The sequence below is a fragment of the Dromaius novaehollandiae genome, chromosome 1, assembly GCF_036370855.1.
Source record: "Dromaius novaehollandiae isolate bDroNov1 chromosome 1, bDroNov1.hap1, whole genome shotgun sequence".
NCBI classification, from domain to species: Eukaryota; Metazoa; Chordata; class Aves; order Casuariiformes; family Dromaiidae; genus Dromaius; species Dromaius novaehollandiae.
Window position 1 is genome coordinate 118,732,911 of NC_088098.1, and position 25,937 is coordinate 118,758,847.

General features: G+C 38.7%; 1 protein-coding gene across 3 annotated transcripts in view; it reads left to right on the forward strand.

The window, feature by feature from the left end:
* The first annotated feature begins 542 nt into the window (after positions 1–542).
* Positions 543–25,937, forward strand: part of DOP1B (DOP1 leucine zipper like protein B) — a 55,975-nt gene continuing 30,580 nt past the window's right edge. The window contains exons 1-14 of one of the 3 annotated variants that reach the window (XM_026121534.2): positions 543–766; positions 3,577–3,751; positions 13,296–13,477; positions 13,577–13,747; positions 16,061–16,250; positions 17,196–17,294; positions 18,051–18,174; positions 18,931–19,031; positions 19,491–19,605; positions 22,229–22,349; positions 22,841–22,960; positions 23,562–23,667; positions 24,147–24,338; positions 25,181–25,874. In XM_026121534.2, the coding sequence (XP_025977319.2) occupies positions 3,614–3,751; positions 13,296–13,477; positions 13,577–13,747; positions 16,061–16,250; positions 17,196–17,294; positions 18,051–18,174; positions 18,931–19,031; positions 19,491–19,605; positions 22,229–22,349; positions 22,841–22,960; positions 23,562–23,667; positions 24,147–24,338; positions 25,181–25,874 (2,353 nt within the window). In that variant the 5' untranslated portion in view covers positions 543–766; positions 3,577–3,613. The remainder of the gene's footprint in view (positions 767–3,576; positions 3,752–13,295; positions 13,478–13,576; positions 13,748–16,060; positions 16,251–17,195; positions 17,295–18,050; positions 18,175–18,930; positions 19,032–19,490; positions 19,606–22,228; positions 22,350–22,840; positions 22,961–23,561; positions 23,668–24,146; positions 24,339–25,180; positions 25,875–25,937) is intronic. The other 2 variants (XM_026121532.2, XM_026121533.2) reach the window with 2 other exon arrangements.

Here is a 25,937-nt window from a genome sequence, read left to right on the forward strand (position 1 = left end):
TGCGAGCTAAGACCGAGGTTCCCCACAGGAGCAGTAAGGAGCGAAGCGGCTTCCCCAGCACGTGGTTGGGATGCTGTGAAGTGTCGCCTGGCGCAAGGCGGGGCCCGCGAGGGTCCAGATGCCCCAGTCACCCCCCGGCCCATGGCGGAGGCCGCCCGGGCTGGCTGGGCCGGGGCGGAGCGCGGTGCCACCACGGGTCTCTGCGGCCGGGGGCTCCCGCACTGACACCCCGCAGCGCCGAGACAAGACAGCCTGCGCGGGCCTGGGCTTCGCATCGCCTCGGCGGGCGGCACAAGCACCGGGAGGGCGGAAGGCGGAAGCCCGGTCCCCGCGCGCCGCCGCCGCCAGGGAGCGCTCCGCGCCTGGCCAAGCCGTTGGGCTGTACCATCGCCTCGCGGGGCGTCGGGGATAACCCCCTGCGGGCTGCAGCGCTCACCGGCGCGGGCAGCTCTCCTCCGCGCCTCGGCAGCGGAGGAAGACGGCAGGGGCCGCCGTAGCGCGGGAACGCCCGCCGCCATCCTCCGTTGTGGGCTAGGCTCTCCCCCCCCCGCCCGTCCTATGCCAATGGTATCGCCCGGCCGCCGACTGCGGCGCGGCGCTGGCGGAGCGGGAGGGGCGTCCTGCGCCCTCCTGTTGCCATAGCGACTGCGGGGAGCCGTCCACCCCGCCCCGCCCGGCGCCGGGACACGTCGCCGCGGAGCCGCCGCCGGTGCCGCGCCCGCACCGCTGAGGAGCTGCCGCGGGAGGTCGGCGGGGCCCTTCCCAGGTATGCGGGTGGCGGGGAGGGGACTGTGCTGCCGGGCGCGGGCGGCGAGGGCACGCGCAGACATCTGGGGCGTCACCCGCCTGCGGTCGTTACCCGCCTGCGGCCGTTGGGGGCCCCCCGCGAAGGGCGGGGGGGGGGGATTGCAGGGGCCGCGCCGGCGCCGCTGGGGAGACCCGTGTTGTCGCCGCCGCCCCGTGCTGCAGGTGAGCCTGGAGGGGGGCTGTGACAGAGCCGTGGCGGGGCCTCGGCGTGAGGCGGCTAGTGCGGGGCAGCTCCCGGGGCGGGGGGCATACGCGCAGCCGTCGCCTGTCTGCGGGCTCCGGCGAGAGCAGCAGCAACCGGCGGCAGGGACCCGGGGTTACCTGCGAAAGGCGTAGCGGCAGAGGACGGCGACATCTCTCCTGATCGGCAGCCAGACATCCGTCCCTCGCTAACACGGCCTCAGGCACTGCTGAAAGTTGATGTGTGACTATTAATGTCTGCATTTACTAACGAAGTTTGTGACCTAGGTGTTGGAAGAGGCTTCTGAAGGTCACTGGCAAATGCCTATTTTTTTTTAACCCTGCCTTTGTGTATAGGCACAAATATGATCTGTTAACTGTATTTTAATTACTAGATTTTTTTTGAAACTTGCTGACATCTAGCCGCATAACGTTTATTGATGTTCATGTACCTAAACCATTAAAATCCATCACAGCTCTTCTGGATGAGAAACCACTCTTCACCCATCTTTTCACAGCAAAGTCTAAAGGAAGTGTCTTAAGCATCTTAAGAACTGAATCAACCAAACTGTTTTCTTTCAATTGAAATTTTGTTAGATTTTGTTTTCTTGAATGGTACATTCTTCTTTTGTTTTGTTTTCTTGCAACAGCAAAAAAAAAAAAAAAACCAGGGGATGTATTTCTCAGATAAAGAAAATTTATCCTCAGGAATCTAATTAGATTTTACTTAAGCAGATCAGGTTTTAATGCCACAAGAATGCTTTAGGATATAATTTTCAAACAATATTTAAAGCATCTAGCTGCTGTTGGTAGTTTGATTGTTTCCTGTTTAAGTGGATTCACACAGATATACTTCATTTACAAATTGAAAAGTTTGTTGTGCTCTGTTAGCAAAGCACCTAACTGAGTGTAAATGATCTAGACAAATCTCTTAAGAAAGTGATAACACTCCTGACCTGGCAGAGAGCTATTAGGATACTTCCTAGCTCATGCATTCATCTAAGGCAAATAAATACAATCAAATAGTCCAATGACTGAGGTCCTGATGTGAGAGGAGGGAAATAGAGTTCAGTTTCTTGTTCTGCCTGCTTCAGGGCAATATTTATGTTGGATTGCTAGTTATTTTGCTGACAGTGTATTGCAAGTTTGCCGCTTCATTAAGCAAACAGGAGGGTTGGCTTTTTTAAGTTTACTGGACCAAGCATATATATATCTCAGATGAATGGTCTATTCTGCAAGCTAGTGGCTTTTTTTTTTTTTTTTTAATCTTTCTGCTTTGAGGTACTGCATACATCTTGCTGAGAACAGAAGGTTTTGAAATATTTACTGTGGCACCAAAAAAAAAAAAAAAAAAACCCTCAATACATACAATGCCATCAGGGCTAGGCTGCTTTTTTTAATCAATGCGCTTTTCATCATAGAGTAGATATAGGCTGGACAACATTCAGTGGTTATATCAGTAATGACTGAATCCTGCAATCAGGGAATGCAGAAATGGCTTAAAGCTGCCTTTAAATTTGTTCCCCTTTTTTGGCTGCATCCAGCATTTTTCTGTCTCTGATAATTTTCTACTAAAATCTTGTCTTGATGTAATTATTGTTGTTTATTAAAGTTGATGGAGGATATACAATTATTCAGTTGATTTTTTTTTTTTAGTAACTATGAGTGATGAGCTCCTTTTAAAAATACTTCTTTATATGAATATAAGGAAGAATGCTTAGACTGATTTTTGTGTCCTAACGGTAGGAAACAAAATGCAAAAACAGATCTCTTCTAGAAACATTATAAAATGTTAATGTTATAGGAGAACTGGAGTTCATAAACCTGTGCATCTGTCTAGAAGAATATTCTGATATTAACTCAAGGGATAACTAGTGTCATAGTTAGCACAGGAGTGCAAGCATGATTTCCAGTACTTAAAACACAACCAGGCCTGTTTCCTATTGCTCTGAAACAATTTCAACGCTAGGTGTTCTTTTTTTATTCAAATGCGTTGCAGACTATGGGAAAATCAGGTCTGTAAAACTTGGGTTTGCCTATGTACTGTACTTTTGGTGAAATAAAGGAAGAAAACAATTCAAGCATCTGCTTGATAAGTAGAGATGCTGACTTCTGAGAGCTCCTTCTGCTATGGGCTGAGAGGCCCTTTAATGGGATTTCTCTGTAAAGTCATGCTTTGATATGAAATGTTTCAAATTCTACTGTTATAGATAAGTTTTCATCTGTACAGTGTTTTGAAAGGTTATGAAAAGTATTTGCTTCTCCTCCTTAAGTCCTTGTCAGCCTTTGACTGTTGATGAGACCTTACAGTTTCCTTTCCCCTGTCACTGTGTGTGAGATCCACATGCATGGAAGAAAAAGCATGTTTCATAAATAGGAGAATGTGACTACCAAACCACAAAAACAGGCAGTATGGAGTCGGAGTCATGCCTGTAAAACTATTTTTAACTTCAGTTTTGAAATTCGATCAAATGACTTGTTTATTGTGATCCCTTAGTGTTTCTTCACGTATCTCGCAATCTTATTATAATTTAGGTATGTCAGAACTTAAATATACATTATCTCTTCATAACTGTGTGCGTGTCTTAGTTTACCAGGAAATTTCACCTTTCTATGAGAACCTAAGATGGATCCAGAAGAGCAGGAGTTATCTGGTGATTACAGATACAGAAATTATTCTTCAGCAATTGAGAAAGCTTTGAGAAACTTCGAATCATCAAGTGAATGGGCAGATCTTATATCTTCCCTTGGCAAACTCAATAAGGTACTGTATCAAAGAAATATATTTTCATTTGTTTATTTTTGTGTTTTTATTAACTTTTCTGTAAATTGAAGTACTTGGCACAGGTGAAAAATCACCCCAGTAGTATAGAAGAGAAAAATACCAGCTAGCAAAGGAAGTCTAAGGAAGTAGCTAAATCAGTGCCTTTTATATGAATGTGACAAATTCTGGTAAAACCAATAGAACTTTTCTTCAGATGGTGTTTTTTTCCTTTATACAGGCTAAATCTGACTTTTATTTTTTTAAGAAACAAAAACATCAGGTTGCTAGTTAAACTCAGTCTAAAGCAGCTAAATAAGTCTTTATAAAGAAAAAAAAGTCACAAGTTTTAATACAGTATCCGAGTCAAAATTTGTATTAAAAGCCTACGTTTACTTGACCGTGCCCTTGTATTTGGGGAAATAAGTGATTTGCTGATGGCAGTGTATTTTGTATTCCACGGCAGCTCTTGCCCATACAGAATACAGATGATTACACCTACGTTATAAATGTGTGCATTATGGTTCCATCAGCCAGGGCTGCGATAGGCGTTTTCCTGGATAAGTCTTTTTCTTTCTAGTAAGTGTGTCCTTTCCTCTTGCTCAAGAAACAGGGTGTACATTGTTTGTCTCCCATTCAGTCTCTTTTAATTTAAAGCTCTTTCTGAGTGTATACGGGGCAAGAGTAGTTACAGTCATCTGGGAAATAGGATGGGAGGAAAGAACTCTTAGAGGATTCATAAGAAAATACCTGTTGTCACCGAATAGACATCTTGCATGCCTTTGGTGTGGTTGCTAAACCTTAATTCTTCAGAGTTTTCCATGGGAAGGAGAATGCAAACTGAGGTTTTTTTCTAAGGACTGCCATGTTTTGTCCTCTTCAAAGGAGAGAAGCTGGATATTGCTCTGGCAGTAGGATTTAACAAGTTTCTGTCTTCATTGTTTCTCCCTGGTTCCTGCTGATAGGCACATATTGAGGGCCATAAGGATAATTTGAGGCCTTCAGAATGCTGCTTTAATTATTTTTTATTTTTCCATTGGAGAGTGAGATGATACTCTCCTATGGCAAGTAGGCTTTTATTTTATTAATTTTTTTTAATCTTGACCTAGATGTATGCACTGTGACTGATTAATGTCTATCTGAAACTCTCATTCAGATATGGAACTGCCAAAATATGTAACAGCATAGTAGAAACAAAGCAAGAAAGCTTTTAGCTGTTACATCAGTCCATCTGTTGTGGTATTTTATGGACTTAATCTTCTTAGAAGCATAAGAATTGGTAGAACAAATCATCCCCTGTGTTCATCAGCTTCTGTCTGTTATCTGAAAATAAGGGCAATACCACATAATTCAGAGGAATATTCCACGAACAAGAAGATTGTGAATTAAGTTGGCAATAGCTAGACTCTTAACTCCTCTGATTACCTGGTCTCTTACACCCTAAAATATAAAATTGTTGTTGAGTTCTGTTTGTTTCTAGTATTTTGCTAACATGAGCCTAATTTCTGCTACAGTAAGTTTTTGTAATCTGAGGATAGATGAAAGAGCGGGGAGAGAATGGGTAGGAGGGAGGAGATCAACAATATCTCAGTGATAAAATATGTTGTTTAGGACGTATTTTTAACATCACACACAATTATATTCAGAAAGGTGAGTGTCAGTAACTGGTGTGTAATGATGCCTGTTACTAAGCAAGTGTGAAAATAATGAAAAAGGAAGAGAGAGAAGAGGAAGAGAAAGCCGAGGAGTTTGGGATGGACTTTTCATGTTTCTGGAGTAGCAGCAAAGAAGCCTAGAAGATATCTCTAAAGCATATGCCTCTTCAGGATTTATGTACTGTTCTGTTTAATTGTGGGTGTTCTTGCTTATATATTTGTAGCACTTTCTCAGGCTTTTGCTCTTACAGGCAGGCTTCGCCAATACTTTGCAATACTGAGTCTCACAAGTTAACACATGCATATAAACCTATTTCCATAGAAATTTACTGGACCCTTTCAATACAAGGACTGGAAGAAACAGTATGGGTGCTCCCTGTTTATAGGTATGGGGAAAAAGAATATAGGGAGCCAATCTCGATCCAGGCTTCAGGTTTTTGGCTACTGTGAGGCAACACAACCCTTTAGCCTTAGCTGATACAAGTGGTTTTAGATCTCTTACAGCTCTTACTTCTGGGGAAAAGAGACAGCTCTGCTGTGTCTTTCCATTACTACTCAGCCAGAAAGGTTAAACTGAAGGATCTGTTTTCCTAGTTCCTCTGTTGCTTCCATAGTTCTAAAAGCCACGGTAAAACAAAGTAAACATCTGTTTCATTGTGACTTTTAGAACCACACAAGCAGCAGAGAAACTGTTTAATTTTATTCTGAATGATTAGACAAACTGTGGTCAGTTTGTAGATCTAAAAAGATTGCTTCGTCACTTAAGCGAGATGAGTCTTACCTAACTTCAGATGTCTTCAGTGTAGGCAGCTTCAACTTCAATCCCTTCTAGGCAGAGAAAGAGACAAGAAGAGTTTTTTTTGTGACTCCCCTTATCCTAGAGCAGGCGTTTAAAGTGGATCAGATGAATCCTGTCCAAAGTTGCGTATGTCCCTCACTGACTTCATAGGGAGCCTGAGGTGAGACAGTACAGTTGGCCCATGTTTTCAGCTGAGCTAGACCTCTAAGATTAGGTGAGATGACTCTCCTTTGTAGTATCCTGAATAGACTTGTTAGAAAAAGCAGCATCTCTCTGTTCTTCACTCATGCTCACACTTGGTTCCTGCAAAAGCTAAAGTCAACAAAAGTTGCTAACTTATGCTACAATATGCTAATTTGTGTTGTGTGTGTGTGTTATGCATCATCACAGTGATGGAGAAACAGTAGAAAGCAATGTTTATAAATGGTTTTAGGTGAGAGAAGGATATAAATGGACATATGGGAACAAGTGGCCTTAAAAAGAAGATAAATATGGATATTAATGTTTAAAGAGGAGTTTCAGCTTTGCTATGAAACTTACTCATATTCCAGTTGTGAATCTCTTTCTTTCCTTGGCTTCTGTTGAGTCTTAGTGCTAGTTAGTGTAAACTATTCATTTGGTAGCTGCAGCCTGCTTAGGCTGCTCTATGCTTCAAGAAATAGGATTATTCACTTCTTAATACTGTCTAGATACAGCTTTAAAGTGTTTTTTTTTTGTTTTTTTGTTTTTTTCTCCCCCACAAACCTGCATTTATTCACTGTTTGGAGAATACTGTGTTGTGCCTAAGGTTTTCAGATGTTCAGTACAGATTGCTGCATCCAAAATTCGGTAATCCTTTTCAGTAGTCTTTGTGCCCAAATGTGATTGTGCTATTGCAGATTTTGCTGCCTTGTTTTAATGTTGGAATAGAATACAACTCTGCAGTCACTTGTGATAAAAGAAATAGCTGATTTTTTTTTCCTACTTTTTAAACTGAGAAATAGGTGGTGATTCAGCATATGTGGGCTTGTCAGTGAAATAGATGCTTTCAACATAGCTTTCGCATCCAAAAGCTTCTAGCTCTTTTATTCAGAGTACAAATTCAGACTACGTAAAATGCGTCTAAAAGCATTCATGGGGGGGGGGAACTTAAGAATATTTTGCAAGCCTCTTAATTGCTTGAAGTTATAAAAATCCAATTGCATGGTTTGTCTGTGTTCTTTTAATCCAAATCGTAGGCATATATTTTTCTAGGCATTTTAAATGTCCGGGTACAAGCGAACAATAGGTAAATGCCACTGTTCGCCAAAGGGCGTGCTGAGCAGTAGTAAACACTGGATTCGAGAGCCTCCTTTTGTAAGGAAGCTACCAAAGGAGATTTTCAAAACAGTCTCTAAAACTTACTAATTTACATAAGAGCACAAAATCTTACTGGGTTTTGGAGAGTGAGTGTTTAAATTCTCCTGTTTGCACAATTAATCCACGTATATCAAGAAAACTGCATCTGTTTGACAAGAATAAGACAGAATTTTGTCATGAATATTGACAGAAATACCTACATAAACTATTTTTAACAGTTGTCACGTATCATTGGCATGGAGCTTCCACAGAAGCTTCAGTAATGACTATTACCTTGAGATCTGCTGGCAAAGCAGACCAATGCTTCTTTTCCAAGCAGGATGTTCACTTATCATTACTGTTCACTGTGAAAACAAAATCTTATGAGCTTTGAAAATTAGTTACTGAGCTTTGAAAATTAGTTACTATAGAAGGATTTGTTTCATGCTTACAGCATAGCTGACTGTTGCTCAACAATGGTAGCAACATTTGCTCTAAAAAAGCACATTTACATTGCTTTTGGTCCTTGGATAAAACACAAGCATGTAAATGGACAATATCTCATTCCTTGCAATACTGATTTTTAGTCTTCAGTCTGCAATTTCAAGGCATTTTTTTTTATTTGACTTTCAGTAGAAAATAAGAATGTTACTTTTTTATTTCCATAGGCTTTTCTTCCATCAAAAGCTTGAAGTTTAATATAATGTCAACCAAACACTTAGCCTGTTTGGAGGGGAAGGGTTAAGAAACCAAAAAAACTGTTGCAGCTATGTTATTTCAATAGTAACACTTAATATTACAATGTGTCTGTTCTTCAGGGGAGAGAAGAGGAGGAGTCTTCCTAAAATATGGATTTTTATGAGCATAGCTATTAATTACACCAGTTATTTCATATGAGCTACTGACTGCCATGTCTTTGTGAAGACTGATTGCTGAGTTACAAACAAAAGCACCACTTGCCATCTGTTGGAGACAAGCTTTATATCTTTGAGAAGGGCAGCTTTGCCTTCTAATTGCTTTATGGAACATCACCACACCCAATGCATGAATGCAGTGTGCGGAACTGGAGACATGTTACAATGATAAAACCAGGAGTGGCTCTGTTTCTATACATAACTCATGCTTCAGTAGTTTCAGCTGTTAGCTTTAATATAACTCCAGCTCCAGTTTAGTTTCCTCACCACCATATTTGAACTTCATGCTGCTGGTTTTATGGAAGCTGAAGATTTCTTTCATACTTGTTCCTCAGAGGAAAATGAGTTGTAGGCTCTCCTTCTCCCCTCTCTTGTTTTAGACAACAGTGGTTGTGGGGTGAATTACAGTAATTCCTAATTGAAAGTAATTTTATAAATCAATGGAGACACTGCATTTTTTCTGGAATTCTGATTATGTAAATACAACTATTTACTTGATTTGCCTTTTTTTAATCTTTGCAAATTGATCAAACTGATTTCTGATGACACTATAAAGCAGTGTAGACTTTCTTAAAGTTTAATTCAGTACTTGTTCAGAATGTTGTTTTCAAGCATGAAGGAAGAGGTATGCCTTGCCTATACACTATTCTTCTATTATTTGTAAAAGAAAAATGTTTATTTTACAGACAATGCCTTGTGTTTGAGAAGCAGAACAATGTATTCCTTAATTTTCTTTTTTTTAAAGCAAGCTGATCACTAAATATAACTATCTAAACTTACACATAAGTGTGTCTAACTTTGCCCACTAAATATAGGAGGTTCTACTAGTTCTCAGGATTAAGTAAGTCTAGGCTGTTTGTAGACTTGTGGCTGTAGTGGTAAAGCATGCGTTTTCTGTGTGTGTTGCCCTACCGACAGAGTTAGGTGAAAAGGGCTTCTGGTCAGTGAAGTTGAGAAGAATGAGCTTCTCATTAGCTAGGTATGATTTTCAAACCTGCTACATTGTAAAATCATTCAGTATCTGTCCCTCTCTTAAAGTTTAACGGTAAGTAACTTTTAAGCTATTGTTGCAGGGAGGGAAAATTTCTTAGGAAAGTCAGCAATGGATAAATTGTAATAGAAAACAAATATTTGGATATCTCCTTGAAGAACATGAAGGAAACTCTTTCTGGTGAAACTTAATTGAAATCTTTGGGTAAAGACCATAATACTATTTTTCTTCAGTTTGTTTCAGGTGTTTTCATTTGCATTTTTGTGTATATAGCTTTTATGTATGCAATCCCTTTTGTTGTTTGGATTTACTGTTAGCATTTTGCTACAGTTAATCATACTGTGTGTATTTAGTCTTTTGAGAAATCTATGCAAAAAGTTCAGATTATAAACTGCTAGCTGTGGAAACACAAATATTCCTTTGTGTATGCATGCTTGCTTGTTTTTTGGTTTGAGCCACATGTATATATTGCCATACACAGTCTTCCCTTTCTACCATTTATAAGTTATGCTCAAAGAAACTGTGAGCATGCTTGTACATCAGAGAATGTTTAGCATGTATAATGTATTCTGTAGTCAGCAATGAAGAAAAAACACTTACTAAAAAGTTGGTAACTGGATATGCATGTGGACACGAGGCATTATTTTGCATGTCTCTCTTTTTTTCCTAACTTAATGATTAAAGTCTTCATTGTAAAAGCCAATAATACTTTTTGGCTCTGTAGGATTGTTGGTCTTTCACTGATCTGAGAACTAGATGCTGTGGTGATACCTTAAGCATAGAGCACTTACTGGCAGTTCAGACTTCTCAAGCCAACTCTTACTAGCTGTTCCTGTGTCATTTAACATTTCTGTCATCATAACTGTTCATGTGGAAAACAGCTGGGGGGGAGGAGAAAAAGTAGATCATGGGTGGGCTTTCAGCCCATATGTAACTGAAAACAGAGTCAAAGTAAGCTCCCCCAAATCAAAAGAACAGGTGAATAATACAGATTCCTAAACCTGTGAGGAGAAGTGTTCATCTGCTCCCATTAGCACTGGATTCTGAGTGGGGAAGCAATTGTTTGGGATGAGGTCTTTGTCTTCGTACAGCACCAAAGATACCAGGCTTGCTATCACAAAATTTGACTGCCTACAACAGTTAAAATTATAATGGCATTTCGGCAATCCTAGATGTCACAGACAGAATTAATTGTGTTTTGAGTTGTAGGAGCTCAAAATGTGTAAAAATCAAGTTTTTAAGTTTTCCTGTCTGCTCACGGAAGTTGATTAACATGTTGAAGTATGTATATTATCATATGTCACTCTTATTTTAATAAACAGTTCTAGATCTATGAAATAATTAATGTCTTTTGCTTTCAGTTTTTAAAGAATTAAATCTGAGCCCAGCAGTTCTGGGGAAGCTATTAAGAATCTGAACCTTTCAGTGAAGTGCAAGTCACATCCCTTCTTTGATGGAATGGCTATTGGTGCAACCACGTTATTCTAGTATTTTGCAGTGTGTTTTGAAATCTTTTGCATCTGCCAGAAGATCAGAGAAAGTTGTTAAGCAGGAATCTGCTCCTGAGAAGAGTTATAGCTTCTGTCTGTCTGGGCCTTTCCTCAACCCAAGTCAAAGATCATGTGATAGGTGCTTTTGGAAAGGTAGTTTCATTTCAGAATCCTTCTGATGGATGAGCTGGAACAGGTGAAACTATCCTTATTTTATGTATGAGAATCACGATAAATCTCTTCAAATCTTACTTATTGTACAGAGATGTCTTCTGATTCTTTAGGAGAAGTAGTGTAGTTGGCATATACATGTAAATGTGGTCTTTTTCTAGTTTATTTTTATTCTCTGACATTCGGACATGTGCAGCTTTCAGTGTTACCCAGGAGAAATACTTAACACTGAGTTATCCCTGAATATCCACTATTCAACTCTTGAAGCAGCTGTTGGGGGGGGGGGGGGGGGTTTGCTTCCTGCCCTGCCCCCTTCTTCTGACTAGATGTTTCGCATATCTATCCCTGATGTTTGGGGAAGGAGAGTTCTCATTTGCTGGTCAAAATTTGCATTACATCCTTAGGAAGTGAAATAGGTCAAGTGAGACACTTCATATGAGATGATGTTATTTCTGTAATAGACCAGATTGTTCTTTGTGTAATAAACAGTGAATGTTTTTGTTTTCCAGCTAGTTGATATTTAAAGTTTAACTGATAGAATATTAAGATGATATTTGCTTGATCTTAAGATCCAGGAAAAAATATTTACAGCTGGCATGTTTTTGTATATATACCAAGGGTGTAGATAAATATATACCAACCAACATAAACAGAATGTTTCAAAGTCCAGCTTTCAAGCAGTCTTCAAAGTACTGTAGACTTTGTAAATCTCTCAAAGATAACTCCATAAATGTAACCTGCTTTAGTTTCATATGTGGAATGCCGTGTTCTTGGATTCAATTATTTTAACACCTTTTAAAATACAGATCTCATGCTTGTAGTGAGAATGCGGGGAAGGAAGGGAAATTCATTGGTTCTAAATGGCATCTCTGCTTCTATAGTATTTCAGAATGGTGTGACATTTCTATTCACTGTTGTTATGAACTTGCAGACTTTTTCTTCTTGAGTGAAGTTTATTTACTAAAACTTCTTTACTAAAAGCTGGTCACTGAGCTTAAACAGAGCAGCAAATAGGAGTAGCATGCAATGGTAGTCTCCCAGATTCAAGCTTCTCATGCCCACAGACTGAAAAGACGAGCTGCACACACCTTTGAATTGTGATGATTCTTATCTCTTGACAAGAGTATTTAGGATTCAGTATCTAACTGAATGCTATGATCATTGCTGTGGTTGTTTTATCTTTTTTATTGGAACAGAGCAGTGATGGGCTTAGTTAACTTTTTCGCTGCTTTTCCATGTTGTGCCCTTGTGAAGGCATAGTAGTTTCTTGATTTTTACAGATGATTGAGAGCTTAAACCTTTTTCAGGCATAAGAGAAGAAACTTCCAGTTCAGAAGTATTATGTAGAATAAAAACATTTTTTTATTCTACATATTTACAGAACATATTTAATCTTTGAGGGAGGCAAGAATTTGCCTAATCCTGAAAACATCCCAGATGTGAATCTACTGTGAAACACTTGTTTGCAGTGATTAAAGCAGACAGTGATTAAAGAATGAAGTGGCATTTACTTGCAACCTCTTTCTTTAATAGTCTGTTTCTGAACTGAAGAGAAATATTTAACTGCCCTGCTGAACTGCATGAGTAGTTCTAAGGAAAAGGCTGTACAATTTGTTTTTCCAGGGAGTTGGCCTACCTGCAATACTTAATTACTTCCTGTTCTAAAGATCTTATACATCAATACAGTGGCCATAGTTAATAAGGCTTATTGAATGTAGCCACACAGAATTACAAATAACTTCTAAGATATCATTGTCCTATCTAATCACGTCTGCTTTGGAGGAGAAAGTTATTTGTTTACTTCAGCTGTATGTAAAATAAAAATTTACAGGGAAAGTGAGTGATTAAATTCTTTCTTTATTTCTAGTCCTTAAAAGCAAAGACATTCTTCTTGTCCCTTCCTGGCTTCCCTTATAAATAGGATAGAGATATCTTGTACTTGTCCTATGCACCCTCCTTTGACTTTCATTTCCAGCCCCTAAGGAAAGTAAAACTTGACTCTTCCAAGTTGTTCATGAATGATTTGATATGAAAACTCAAATGCAGATCTGTGCTCTGTTAATATAACAAAATGCACTTATGAGAGAAAATTATTGAATGCATTATTTAGTTCCTCTCAGTTTGCTAGTAGGAAACTTTTGAAATGCAGGCATATTTTACATCATTTCTTATGTTGCAGCTGTTCAGTCTAACTTCCTTTCTTTGCTTAGGCTCTTCAGAGTAACCTGAAGTATTCGCTATTGCCAAGACGTCTGATCATCAGTAAAAGATTATCTCAGTGTTTGCATCCAGCGCTGCCTAGTGGAGTACATTTAAAGGCACTAGAAACCTACGAAATAATCTTTAAAATTATTGGGACAAAATGGCTTGCCAAGGACTTATTCTTGTACAGGTAAACTTCTCTTTAAAAGCTTATTGAGTTTCACAATGTATTTTAATTAGCTAAATGATTTCTTTTTCTTTTTTTATTAAAAAAAAAAAAAAAAAAAAGCTCTGGTTTATTTCCTCTGCTGGCAAATGCAGCCATGTCAGTGAGGCCTGTTCTCCTTGGTCTGTATGAGAAATACTTTCTTCCTCTCCAAAAGTCTCTCCTACCTGGTCTTCAAGCCTTTGTAATTGGGCTGCTGCCTGGATTGGAAGAAGGATCAGAAATTTATGACAGGTGAGAACTAATGTTAATTTAAAAGCAGTATACAATGTATCTTTCTTTTACTCTTCCAGGAAATTCTCAAGAAATTTCTGTTGGCCGTCTGTGTAAAGAGAGGGATTCATAAAGGGCTTCTATGGGTGGAAGGATGATGAATTCCTGAAAGGTGCAAGGAATAATGTTAAAGTAGAAAACCCCCCTTCCCCGTTCTGTCTTCATTTCCAAAGGAGAAGAGGGGAGAAGAGGAAAAAGTTTAAAAATAAATGTGTTGAGAGAAGAGAGTGAAAAAATATGTTTAGAAGCTCCTCTATACTCCCAAATGACTACCCTTACTCCTCAAACCACTGCTCTGTTGACAAATTATTTAAATATTATAATACAAAAGAGAACAGCTGAATTCTATCATCTTTCTAGTCATTCCATAACAGCTGATTACCCTCAGGTTCTGGAAACTGGCAAGAGGCAACCCTTCCAACATCTTTGTGGAAAAAGTATCTTGCTTTTGGGTGCACATGACAGTGATGAGAATGGTATTCAGTATGATATAGTTGTGATCAGGAAGTGTGCTGGGAAGAGCAGCTCAGCACCCAGTTGTGTAATGATTTTTACTTCGTTAACCAGGACTGTTTTGTAAGATCTTGTAAAACTAAACCACTGTAGGTTTGACCAAGATATTTCTTTGCTTAAAACAGTTGCTGAACGCTACATTCATAATGCGCTTACTTCTCTGTTTCCAGTCTGGATGTGTTGGCTCTTCTCTGCATTTATTGAGTCTTGTTTGTACTCTTTAAAAAAAAAAAAAAAAAGGACACTAAGCTACATAGATCACTGTAAATAAACAGAATAGTTTTACATATAGTGCTTCCTTAAAAAAGGAGGGGAGGGCATTAAATTTAAGACTTGTATCAGTTGCTGGAGTGGCTAGGAATAGACTGTAGATGTTCTCAGATTGATGAATTGCTTTCAGTTGCTGATTCCAAGACACTGGATCTATGGACAAGTGTGCACCTCTTATACATCTGCAGTAGAAAGATGAATTTTAGTGTGTGCTTTCTGTCAGGCAGACTTGTTTTTAAAAATAAAAACTGCTTGTGTATAGTTTTTTCTTTTTACTGTTTGTTTGTCTGTTTTTTCTTTGGATCTAAAAGGCTTCAGTGAGATGGGAAATTTAAGGCAATCCGGCTTATTTTGAAAACAGCTAAATTTGAAGTAATGAATTAATGGTAACTGCAGATTGTGGCCAACCAAAATCCTCTACCTATTTTTGGCTTTGTGACTTTTTTTTTTTTTCTCTCTACTTCCCCTTTAACAAATAGGATCTCAGACAGGAACTGACCGTATAAAAATCTTTCATGATGGAATACTAAAATCGTTTGAATGTTGTTTTGTGAAATACACATAAAATGAGAAAGTCTTTCCTTAGTTTCTTCATTGCAATTCTTTGATTCAAGAAAGGTGGACCAATATGTTGTCAGAAGATGTTTTAGACTGTTTTATTTCACTCTGCTCCATAGAAGACTCTCAAAGGAGAGCTTTCAGAATCTCTGATGTTTTGGACTAGCCCTGATGCATCCCCACTGTCCCTAGAAATAGCAGAAGTACTAGTTCAGATCATGCTCCAGCCTAGACACTCTTTCCTTCTAATGCTTAAACACATATATGCACAAAAAATTGAAGCAGAAAAAAGGGCTTGATGGCTACTTTATAAGGAGATGGGAAAAGAACATCAGTCTTGTTTTCCTCCCACCCTTTACTGAACTTCCCCAGTCTTCTCCTACTTCTCCATTCCTCATATGAGGTTTCAATTACTATGCATAGTGAAATACCAGAGTACTGACAGAACTGCCAAAGCAGAGAATGTGCCCCCATTCCTCTAATGTGATTGCCTTTAAACCAATTTCAGTGTACCAGTCCCATGTGCAAGAACTCTGACAAAGTGTCATTTTTATCTCATGTTTTTATTCACTCAGTGACTTAAAAATTGAACCTATTAGTTTGTAAATTTGAATATGTAGAGTATCTTCCAGTTTTCAGACTGTAAATTGGCTTTAAAAGTCTGCAGTCAGCTTAAATTATTTCCAATTCAGGAACACGCTGTATCTCAACTTTATTTTAGTGAGTGTGCACAATGACAAAGAATTGAGGGGGCTTTGTACAATCAAGTGCTAGCCATCTTCATGTGACAAGGGCAATACTGATCATGTAAAGAGGAGGAAATTAACTAATTCTGTGACTTACAATACTAATTTTCTCTATAATGGCCATTTTATAATAAAAAATTGAATTAACAAAAATGCATTTTCTCATGTTAAATGTATTTCCATACAGAACAGATGCTTTGCTTGTGAAGCTCTCCTTATTAATGGGCAAGGAAGTGTTCTATGGAGCACTTTGGGGCAGTGTTCTGGTCAGCCCATCCATCAGGCTGCCTGCTTCTCTCTTTGTTGTTGGTCATATCAACAGAGAGCTGTCTGGAAAACAACAGAAGTACATGCTCGGCACTGATTATAAGCTCACAGTAAGTTCATTACGCTTCTAGTGGGATAGTCTTACCTAGCATAATGCCAGCATGCTAGCAAGTTGTGCCTTCTCTCTATTAAATTAGAATGACATGCTTTTACACTTACTTCAGAGTAAGAGTAAGAGAGGCTGTGAAATGTCCACACTTCAGAACAGCTTAATATGGCTACTTCGTGGGAGCATTTTACCTGAAGTATAGCAGCAGGTCTCCCGTATGGATTTTGATCAGCCTGCAGAATGTCAATCTTCTGAAATGTCTGTAGTTTTTGGTAGTCAGTACTGTGCAAACCCTTAAAGGACTGGCTGGCTCTGTTGTAAATCAGAGAATAAACCTAACTTCTTTACCTATTCTGTTTTTGCATTTAAGATATTTCTTGAAATGTTTTTTTCCCCACTACAGGCGCCTTCTGACATTATTTCAAAACAATATTTGGAGGCTTTGTTTACTATGATTTTAGCATATTTTTGTAATCCTACATGAGAATCCTGAAACTTAGTATCTTTTCCCCCCTACCTGATCTTCCCCCCCACCCCCCACCCCCACCCCAGTCAAATGGAAAACTTCAGTAGGTAGTAGTTTATGTTTAATTCCAGTGATGGAATAACTGTAATGCTGGTATACATATTTAATATCTGCATTTCACAAGACTTCACATTCTGTCTGATAGCTAGTGATATAACATTGTGACATTCTGTATTGTTACAAAACCAAGTGTTTTGTAAGTATGAACGAAACTTTAACAGTATTCCACACAAACAATTTTTTAAAATTTGTTTTTAAGGGGAGAGGTAAGTGTGTGAGTGATTATACTCTTTTCTTAACAAAAAAGATATTATTCACATGTAATCAAGTTTGTTTTCTCTCCTGCTCCTCATGGTTATTTACAATGATCATATGTTAATATTAAGTAAGACACCATTGTGCTTTCTACTCCTTTTACAGATAAAGTCTTTGTGTGTATCAGTATTGGATTCAAATGTCCTTGTGCAAAGAAACACTCTGGAAGTGATTCTGTTCTTCTTCCCATTTTATACAGCCATGGTAAGAGGACTATTTTAGTATTGTCACAAGTGTACTTTGTGTGGAAAGGTGTCTTTTGTGAACCCAGTCCAGCTCCCACTTCTATTATTGCCAAATATCAGAATCTTGTATCTCCAAAACCAATAAATGGGTTTGGGGGTTTTTTGTTCCCCGTCAGTTTTAGTAGCAGCAGAGACTGTTTCTGAAACTCTTTACAGCTAACCTGGTTACATCCTCAGAATATATCCTCAGAATGTTTCAAATGCAGCTGTGCTTTGACAGTGCATGTTTCATGATATCTGGAATGTGCTTGTATTCAGGCCTGAGAAACTGCACATGGAAAAAATACTTTTTTTTTTTTTTTTAAGTAGGATGTGAGCATTTGGTGATGTCTGCACTGAACTACAGTATTTTCATAAAAAGCTAGGAAAACTAATACTGCTTGAAACATGAGCTCTTCCCCATAGTTTCCAAATTACCTTGTAGTATAGTTGATATTTTGAAGGTACCAAGTAATTTTTAAGTCTTCAGGTATAGCATAATGAAGTCGTCAGTTTTTTTAGCTTAATTGTGGCTCTGCACTGTGAATGTGAATATAATCGCATAGCTGTATCAGATTCCCTTTCTTGAGATTTTAGTATACAAAAGTTTGTTGTTGGTGGTTTCCTGCCTTTTTTTCTTTCAAAACACTAATAATCCAGTTTTATAAGCTCCTCATCAATTTGACTTGTTTCACTGCTTGTAAAACAGCTAAGTTATCTTTGATCTTCATCCTAGGACTGCAACGAAAGCACTATCCTATTGCACAGGACTGATTTAGTCTATATTCTCTCATCAGCTACACAGACACTGTTGAGGAGAGACATGTCACTCAACAGAAGATTGTATGCATGGTTGCTAGGTACTGTACAGTTTACAGTGACATTCAATGTACTAAATAGCTTAGAAAAACTCAGTGCTCAAAAATGCAATGTGCTTTTTCAGTAGTTGATGAATGATGATAAAATAGAAAGCTTTGTTTAGTTGCCATTTATGAAGTACGGGTTTAATAAAATTACACATTCATTTGGCAAACAGGTCTCCTCTTCAGAGGTTAAATTCATTCCACTGTCCTGAATCACAGGGTGTCTGATGATTTCTTGTCTCCGCTGTGCTTCATTCTGAAGTGGTTCACTGGTCTAATGGAGTGGGCAGCTATTTTATCCTAACTCTTCAAAAAGTAGTAGTCTATTAAAGATTCCCAGGTGGGTTTAATTGTCAAGGAGGGGCTATGAGGGAGCTATAGCTTCTCTCTATCTGCCTTCCTTTAGGAGTACCAGAAGAGATGATAAGTGACATGACGAGTTGCAGCCATGTAGTTGCATGAAGGCTGCCTTTGTCACTTTTAACCTTTGGAATTTTAACCTATATGGATTTAAAATATTTTGTTTTAATGCTTTCCTTGAAACTAACTCACATACTGCCCAGACAGAGCCTACATAGAACAGTTTGAGACATCTAGATATACTATCCTGAAGATAAATTGAAACCAAGCTCAGATCCAGCCATAGTGTGAGCCATGTGCAGTGTGACTTCAATATTTGTATAATTGATATTGTATTGTGCTCTATAAATGTGGTGTTTCTCTGCAGTCATGATGCCTTTATTTAATTTGTAGGCTCTGATATTAAAGGGGGTACTTTTGCTCCAGACGCTACAACTTCTGAAGACCATGCTATTTATTTTTTTGGAAAATACTCCAAAGATCTTTTAGTTGAGGTCAGTGTTCATTTTTTATGGTTATAGTTATGATCCTTTTAAACTTTGGAGCAGACTGTGCCTGATTGTTCACTGTACACTGTGCTTGGTTTGTCCTTCAGAGCTTTCTTTCCCTAAAGATATCACTGTTTTGCTGGTTATATTTTTATCTATCCAAATGCATTCTGTGCTGCATCTGTCCCATTATTATATGTGCTTTCAATATAAATGGAATCTAATGAAACTAAAGAGTAGCATCTTTGAGGGACAACCTGAATTATTTAAAAATGTTTTTCTGAATAAGATCCACTCTTGCATGTATCATAGGAGAGGTCATTGATTTGTCTGACAAGTATGGATAATTGAAGTTTCCTTGTAGCTGGTACTAAGCAAAAGAATCAAGCTCAGAAGCACTTCAGCTGTTAACAAAATGGCAGTATTTCTTCTTCGTGTAACATTTAGATGTTTTCTTTTTAACAGAGTTTGATTGAAATATTACATCAGAAATTCTCAGAGTCTGATATGGAGGAACAGCATCAAGCTTATCTGAAACCTTTCCGCATCCTGATCAGTCTCCTTGACAAACCTGAAATAGGTAACATTATTTGTCACTTCTGTTGTGACTACTAAAGACTGTTATAATGATGACTTGGTGTTCATGACCTTTGGAAGCAGCCCTCGGACAACTCCATGCAGAGTTCTTCCTAATTCTGAATGTGTGTGTGTGGTATATCACTGTGCGGGGGGGCTGTTTGCCTTCCTGTCAGTCCAAAAGAAGTGACACCAGTTCAGAGCAGCGTCCCGCCTGAGCTGTGCAGATGAGTTGACTCTGTAGCTAGCATCCTGCAGGTTAGCTCTGGCTTTTCTGCAGAGCACTGCACTGTGTAGCATGGACATATCCCAGTGTGGATGACTCTTCTGTGCCCAGAACTGCAGCTGGGGGGTCCAGTTAGAACCACTTCTGCTCTAGCCTCAATATTCTGCTCAATTCATTCTTTGGAGCGGAGCCTGATCTCTAATATCCTGTCAGGCTTCCCCACCCCCCCCCACCCCCACCCCCCTTGTCTTGAAAGGAGGCTTCTATCAGGAAAACTACCTGTGCTTTCTTGGGTTTGTTTCCAGCTCTTGGCTGTGCTTGCAAGCATTCCTCTGCACTTGCATAAGACTCTCACAACCATGTTGCTTTTCCAGACACTGTAGTCACACAGGCAGCTTATGGTGTTACTGCTGCCAAAATGGGCAGAGCCATTTACCTGCAGTTGCTCCAGCAGGAAATAACCTGTTATGATTGTGAGGAGGTGGGAGCACTTCTGTCAGTGGCACTGCAGGCCTGTGCTGTCCTGATGCTGCTATGGGAGCTATAGTTTGAGACTCCATGACTGAGCAGTGAAGAATTTCCTCCTCTTTCCCTGGCTGTCACATGTCTGTCCTGTTGTGTACATGAAGTCCTTAGCTCCACAAGGGTGAAGTCCTGCCAGCTGTTCTTTTAAAGGGCAAGTTCTCCTTTTTATGTTATGTTTTAAAAACAACAACAACAAAAGGCCAAAGTGACTTGACAAATTTTCAGGATTTAACGGTATTCTGTAAGAACCTTATACAGATAGGGGTCTTTTAAAACTGTTTTATATGACCCTGACAAGTATGAGAAGCATGTTAACTGGTAGTTGTTAGAAGCTAATACAGTCTGACTGACTGTACCCCAAGGCTTAGCTCAAGTTATTATCCTTAGTCAATTTACCATTGACTAAGCCAGTAGTCTATAGCATGAATAAAAATCATGTAATTGATACTAAATGCTCTAGTGGCAGCTGGTTTTGCAGGCTCCATGTCTGACAAGACTATTTTCTTTCATGGATCAGGAAAGTCCTTCTAAGTACATCTCCTGTTAAAGGATTATCAAAGCACTGCCAGGAAGAATGAGGATTCAATTTTACTTATCTAACAAATGAATGCTACCTTGGCAGAAGCAGTCAAAGCAGTTGTTAGTCTGTTTCTAAGACAGTGGTACTAATGTCTCCTTCAGCTGTTAGATCTAGCATGAAAGGACACACATAGTAGCAAGACTCTAGAGACAAGAAGTCAGCTTCAAGAACGCTACTTGTTTTTTAGAAACATCTAAAAATAGTCACAATTAAAGCTTTTTTATTTCCTGACAAAAATGCTGGAGGAACAGTTGACAAAGGTTGTTAGATTAATCAAATAATTTATAGCCTAATTTACAAAGTAGATGGCAGATACTATCTTTGTTTTATTTTGCTAATAATCAGTGTTAATCTGAACTACAAACAAGGAGTATTTAGCTGAATTACACCATAAAGCTTATTTCTTCTGTTCCATCTAGCACAAAAAATGCAAATTCTTTATCCCTAAGCCAATATGACTTTCACTTCCTTTTAAAATGAGTTTAGCAAAAGGTCTCTCTCTCTCTCTCTCTCTCTCTCTCTCTCTCTCTCTCTCTCTCTCTTCCTCTCTTTCTCTCTCCTTTGTTTTTTTTTTCTTTTATTGCAAACTAGAACATAAACAAGAATTTCTGACCTTTACTGCTACTTTTAGTTACTTCTATTTTTAGAAGCAGAATGCTTCATACACTTTTAATGGTTCCATGTTTGGGGTATTTTACACATTCATTGCTCACCTTCTTTATACACAATTGCAGATAAAAACAAGTAGTGCTGACGCTTGAAAATTAATTGTACATTAATATGTATTTATAATATATTTAGACACCCAAACTTCCTTAATCACTGACTGTTCCAGCTTCTGTCTCTCAAAAAATTTCATCAGGCTAGTATGTTAAATGCATATTGTGAAATCTTCTGCTTGTTTTCTTCCTGGATCCAGACATGGTGATTATTTTTGGCATGTCAGCTGCAGGTTTACCACGTGATTATGCCCATTTATAAATGACTGCAGTGACTAAGAACAATGTAGGTCTTAAGTGTAACGCAGAATCACTGCTGTTGCTCTCCAAATAATGCCTTAGAGTTATAAAATGAACAATTACAAACTTTAAAGTTGTAAAGTTTTATTTAACTAAGTATTTAACTAGGATGTCTTTAAAAATCTGGCATTAAAAAAAATGTAAACATTCTCTCCATACTTGAGTATTCATGGGATTTCATTTTAGTTATCCCTAATTTAAATCTATATAAAGTTATCACTGAACAGCCTTGCAATCACTTTGGTGTAATTACTGGTTTTTTTTCCTTCAACTGTAGGGCCACAGGTTGTTGGGGATTTGTTCCTTGAAGTGATTAGAGCCTTTTATTCCTACTGCAAAGAGGCACTTGGTTCTGATCTCAAACTTAGCCACAATCAAAGTGGCAACATCCTTACAAGGTATAACTACAAGTTTTCAACTGCTAACTGAAACTGTATCATTTTTAATAAAGCATAACTTAATAAAATCTAACCAGTTTAAGGGAAGTCAAGCTTTTTTAGCAAGCTTGACTTCTTTCTGTATAGAATTCTGTTTCCTATGACTTTCCTAGCATCTTTCCTCGCACACACTTGATATCTGCCTTTGTTTGGCAGAGAAGAGCATGAAGTATGCTGCATATCATTGATGCTGATAAATCCAATCATATTGGCAAAGAATCAGTCCAGTAGCAGAACTCTTAGCTTTCTGATGTTAAAGCTTATGCTTCTTTTGTCTTGGAGAAAGACGCTCAAAATTTAGCAACTCCAAATGGTTTAGTCCTTGAATTAAAACAATTCTATGTCCTTTATCCTGTAGAGAGAGAGTAAAAAAGTTTTTAAAGTGGGACAGATAATACTGTAATGTCCATACTTTTGGAATCTTTGTTGACTTGTGTTTTCTCCTCTCACAGTGCAATTAAAGAGAATAAAAATGCTTCAGAAATTGTGAAAACAGTCAATTTGTTGATCACCTCCTTGAGCACAGATTTTCTTTGGGATTACATGACCAGATGTTTTGAAGATTGTTTCAGGTGACTGTGTTATCAAATGATAGTGCACAAAAAAGTGTTGCCTAAGAGCTATCTGTGTAAGATAATAGAGAAACTTTTCTGAGGGATTTAAATACTAGTAGGGCCGTGATATGTGTTAGATATGTATGTTGCATCCTAAAATAATTCAAGAATGCAAACAAGTAAACAATTGCGTAAGAACTAGCAAACCGAGGAAAAAATTACTTTCAGAATGGTGGTTGAAGGGGAGAAGGGTTTAGGAGGGGAGGTGGAAAAGGAAGGCATTTTTTTTTCTTCCTCGGAAAAACAAATGTTTTTGAGGAAAAGTAAAAAGATGTCTCTTTGTCTCTTTTTAAATATCAGAGAGAAGATTATACTTCTAAGTAGTAAGATTGTCTATAGAAAATCAAGTGGAAAATGACAAGCCCTTTAGCATCCCACATACAAGCTGTAATTTAGGTGGTTTTGACAGAATGTTTTACCCCACTGTATTAGGAACCCATTTTACTTTGCTTCAGAGGTCCTAGCTGTTCAGTGTTCTGTGCTGATTTGGCTGAAGTTGTTTCATTGTAACAACAATTTGACAGGAAAAAAGCTTACAAAATGTTTCTCTCAATGCCAGAAACAAATCTGCGAAGATGAGATATCCTCTTGAAAACCTTAGCACTCCTCCTACAGTTTCAGAGCTCTGCACACTGTTGATGTTTCTGCTTGATGTGATTCCTTTGGTAAGACAACCTGAAGTTAACTGCTTCAAAGTTATTAGATACTTAAAAACAAATAATTCGTATCATGACTACCTAAAATGGAAATAAGTAAACTGTCATAAATGCACATGTGCATGGTATGTTCTGCAGACTTCATGTGCTTACTTGTATATGGCTACCCTTGCGGTTGCCTAGCAAAATAAAAATTGTTTGTCTTTTAAAATATGGTGATTTTATAAAGGAACCTTAGGTTTGCCTCCTTAGGTAAATAATTTCCTGGGAGTATTTTGTCTTTTAGTAGCTGGCTGACTATTGCAGGATTTTTACAATGTTCTTCAGGTAGAATGAAGAAAGAAGGAATAATGTTGAAGCAAGTTTGTATAATTTAACCATTGACAAACTGGTTTTTCACTCCTTAATCAATATCGCTAGGCAGCTGAATAATAATGAAATTTCTGATAAGCTACTTAACTATTTTTTAAAATGCTTATTTATTTTAGGAACTCTACTCTGAAGTGCAGACTCAGTATCTTCCACAGATGCTCAGTTATATGGTACAGTCTCTCCTGGAAAACACGGAAATACTAGGTTTACCAGAACTCACTCATGCCTTAAAGACTTGCTTTAAGGTGCTGAGCAAAGTGCAAATGCCACCTTCCTATTTGGACATTGAGACAGGCAGTGGAAATGGGGTAGGTGTTTCTCATATACTTACAGATGTTTAAAATTGTTAGTGACATATTTTATTTTAAATTGCCAAGTCTCCTGTTCTAGATTACACCTAGGTGACAACTGCAACAATAAACAGTTTTTCAAAACTTATCTTTTGTAGCCCCTTCCAGAGCTCTTTTGCACCTTGTAAATCTTACTGTATCCAATTCTATACTCCTTCACTGTCACAACAATTCAAGTAAGTTAGTCTCGTCCAAAACTAGGACTATAATCCTACCTCTTGGAAAGAGTGTGATCTTTTTGGTGTTGAAAAGGCACTCTGCAGCAGGTAGTTGCAAAAGATTCAAGTACCCAGATCAAGCCCAGCTTTACAGCTATTGAGGTCTATGAGGCTTCCAGTCATATGAACATTTAATACAGTGTGGTGTTATTTGGGTGCAGAAGACCATGATAGGGAATGAGAAATAGATGGCATAAAGGTGTTACACAAACACAGCCTTCCCAAAGCTTTCAGTAGAATAAATGAATGCATCTGATTAGAAATAATCAAACATAAACAATATTGTCCTAGCGATGGACTGGTTTTAAGGAAGCGCATTCATTTGCTACATATCTGTTGATACAGGTCTATTGGTGTTTGAGTCAAGGTGCGAGGACTATACAAACATATATTAGTTTTAAATACAATTGTACTGCTTATCAATAACCATATGTCATTTTGTAAAAGTAATCTGGATCCAGAAATTACCAATATTGCAGGGTTTTCTTTCATTGTTGTTCCCCTCTGCCTGCTACAGTTTTACGTACTTTAAAATGACCTTTGCAGTGCCATATTAACTAAAAGTTAACGTTTCTGTTCCAGAGCCCTGTGAAAAAGGAAAATGGGGACATAACCTTGGAGACTAAGTCTGTATTGCAGGAAGAGGATGAGACTCTGTTCCCTCCCTTGAAGTCAGAAGACAGTGGCATTGGTCTAAGTGCCTCTTCCCCAGAGCTCTCTCAGCACTTGGGGCTGCCAACTGTGACACTTGAGAGAGATGATGTCTGGAAAAAAGAGGGGAGCATTCAGAAGACTTTGCATTGTGTCCAAGAGCTGGTTGCCAAGTTTTCCAGTAAATACATTTTTGGGGTGCAGTTGCAAGAAGCAAGTACTGAAAGCATCTCTGCAATGCATCTGGGTGGAAGAGAGAAAAAAGAGAATGGCTACAGATTACCTGAAAGTGCTAGCAAGAAAAAGAGCCCATGGGAAGCCAGGCAAATCGCTGTACCTCAGTTTAAACAAATGCTTTCAGACTTGTTCTCAGTTCGAGGATCACCGTTCAGGCACAAGAGTTCAAATCCCATTTCTTCCAATCGCAACCCTGCAAGTCAAAAGGGAAAGGAGGAAGAAGAATGGGACATGGAGCAAGCGATGCTTGTTCTGGGGCCCCTTAGAGGAGACTGCAAGGAAGCTTTTGCTGCGGCTTGTCACCTTTTGCTGGATTGTACCACATTCCCGGTCTATCTTTCAGAAGAGGAGATGGAACAGTTGTATATCTCTCTATTTCAGATTCCTGGTAAGAAAAGATTCCTTCACTGGACAACTTGAGGATGCAAATAGCAATATGAGCTCAGTCACT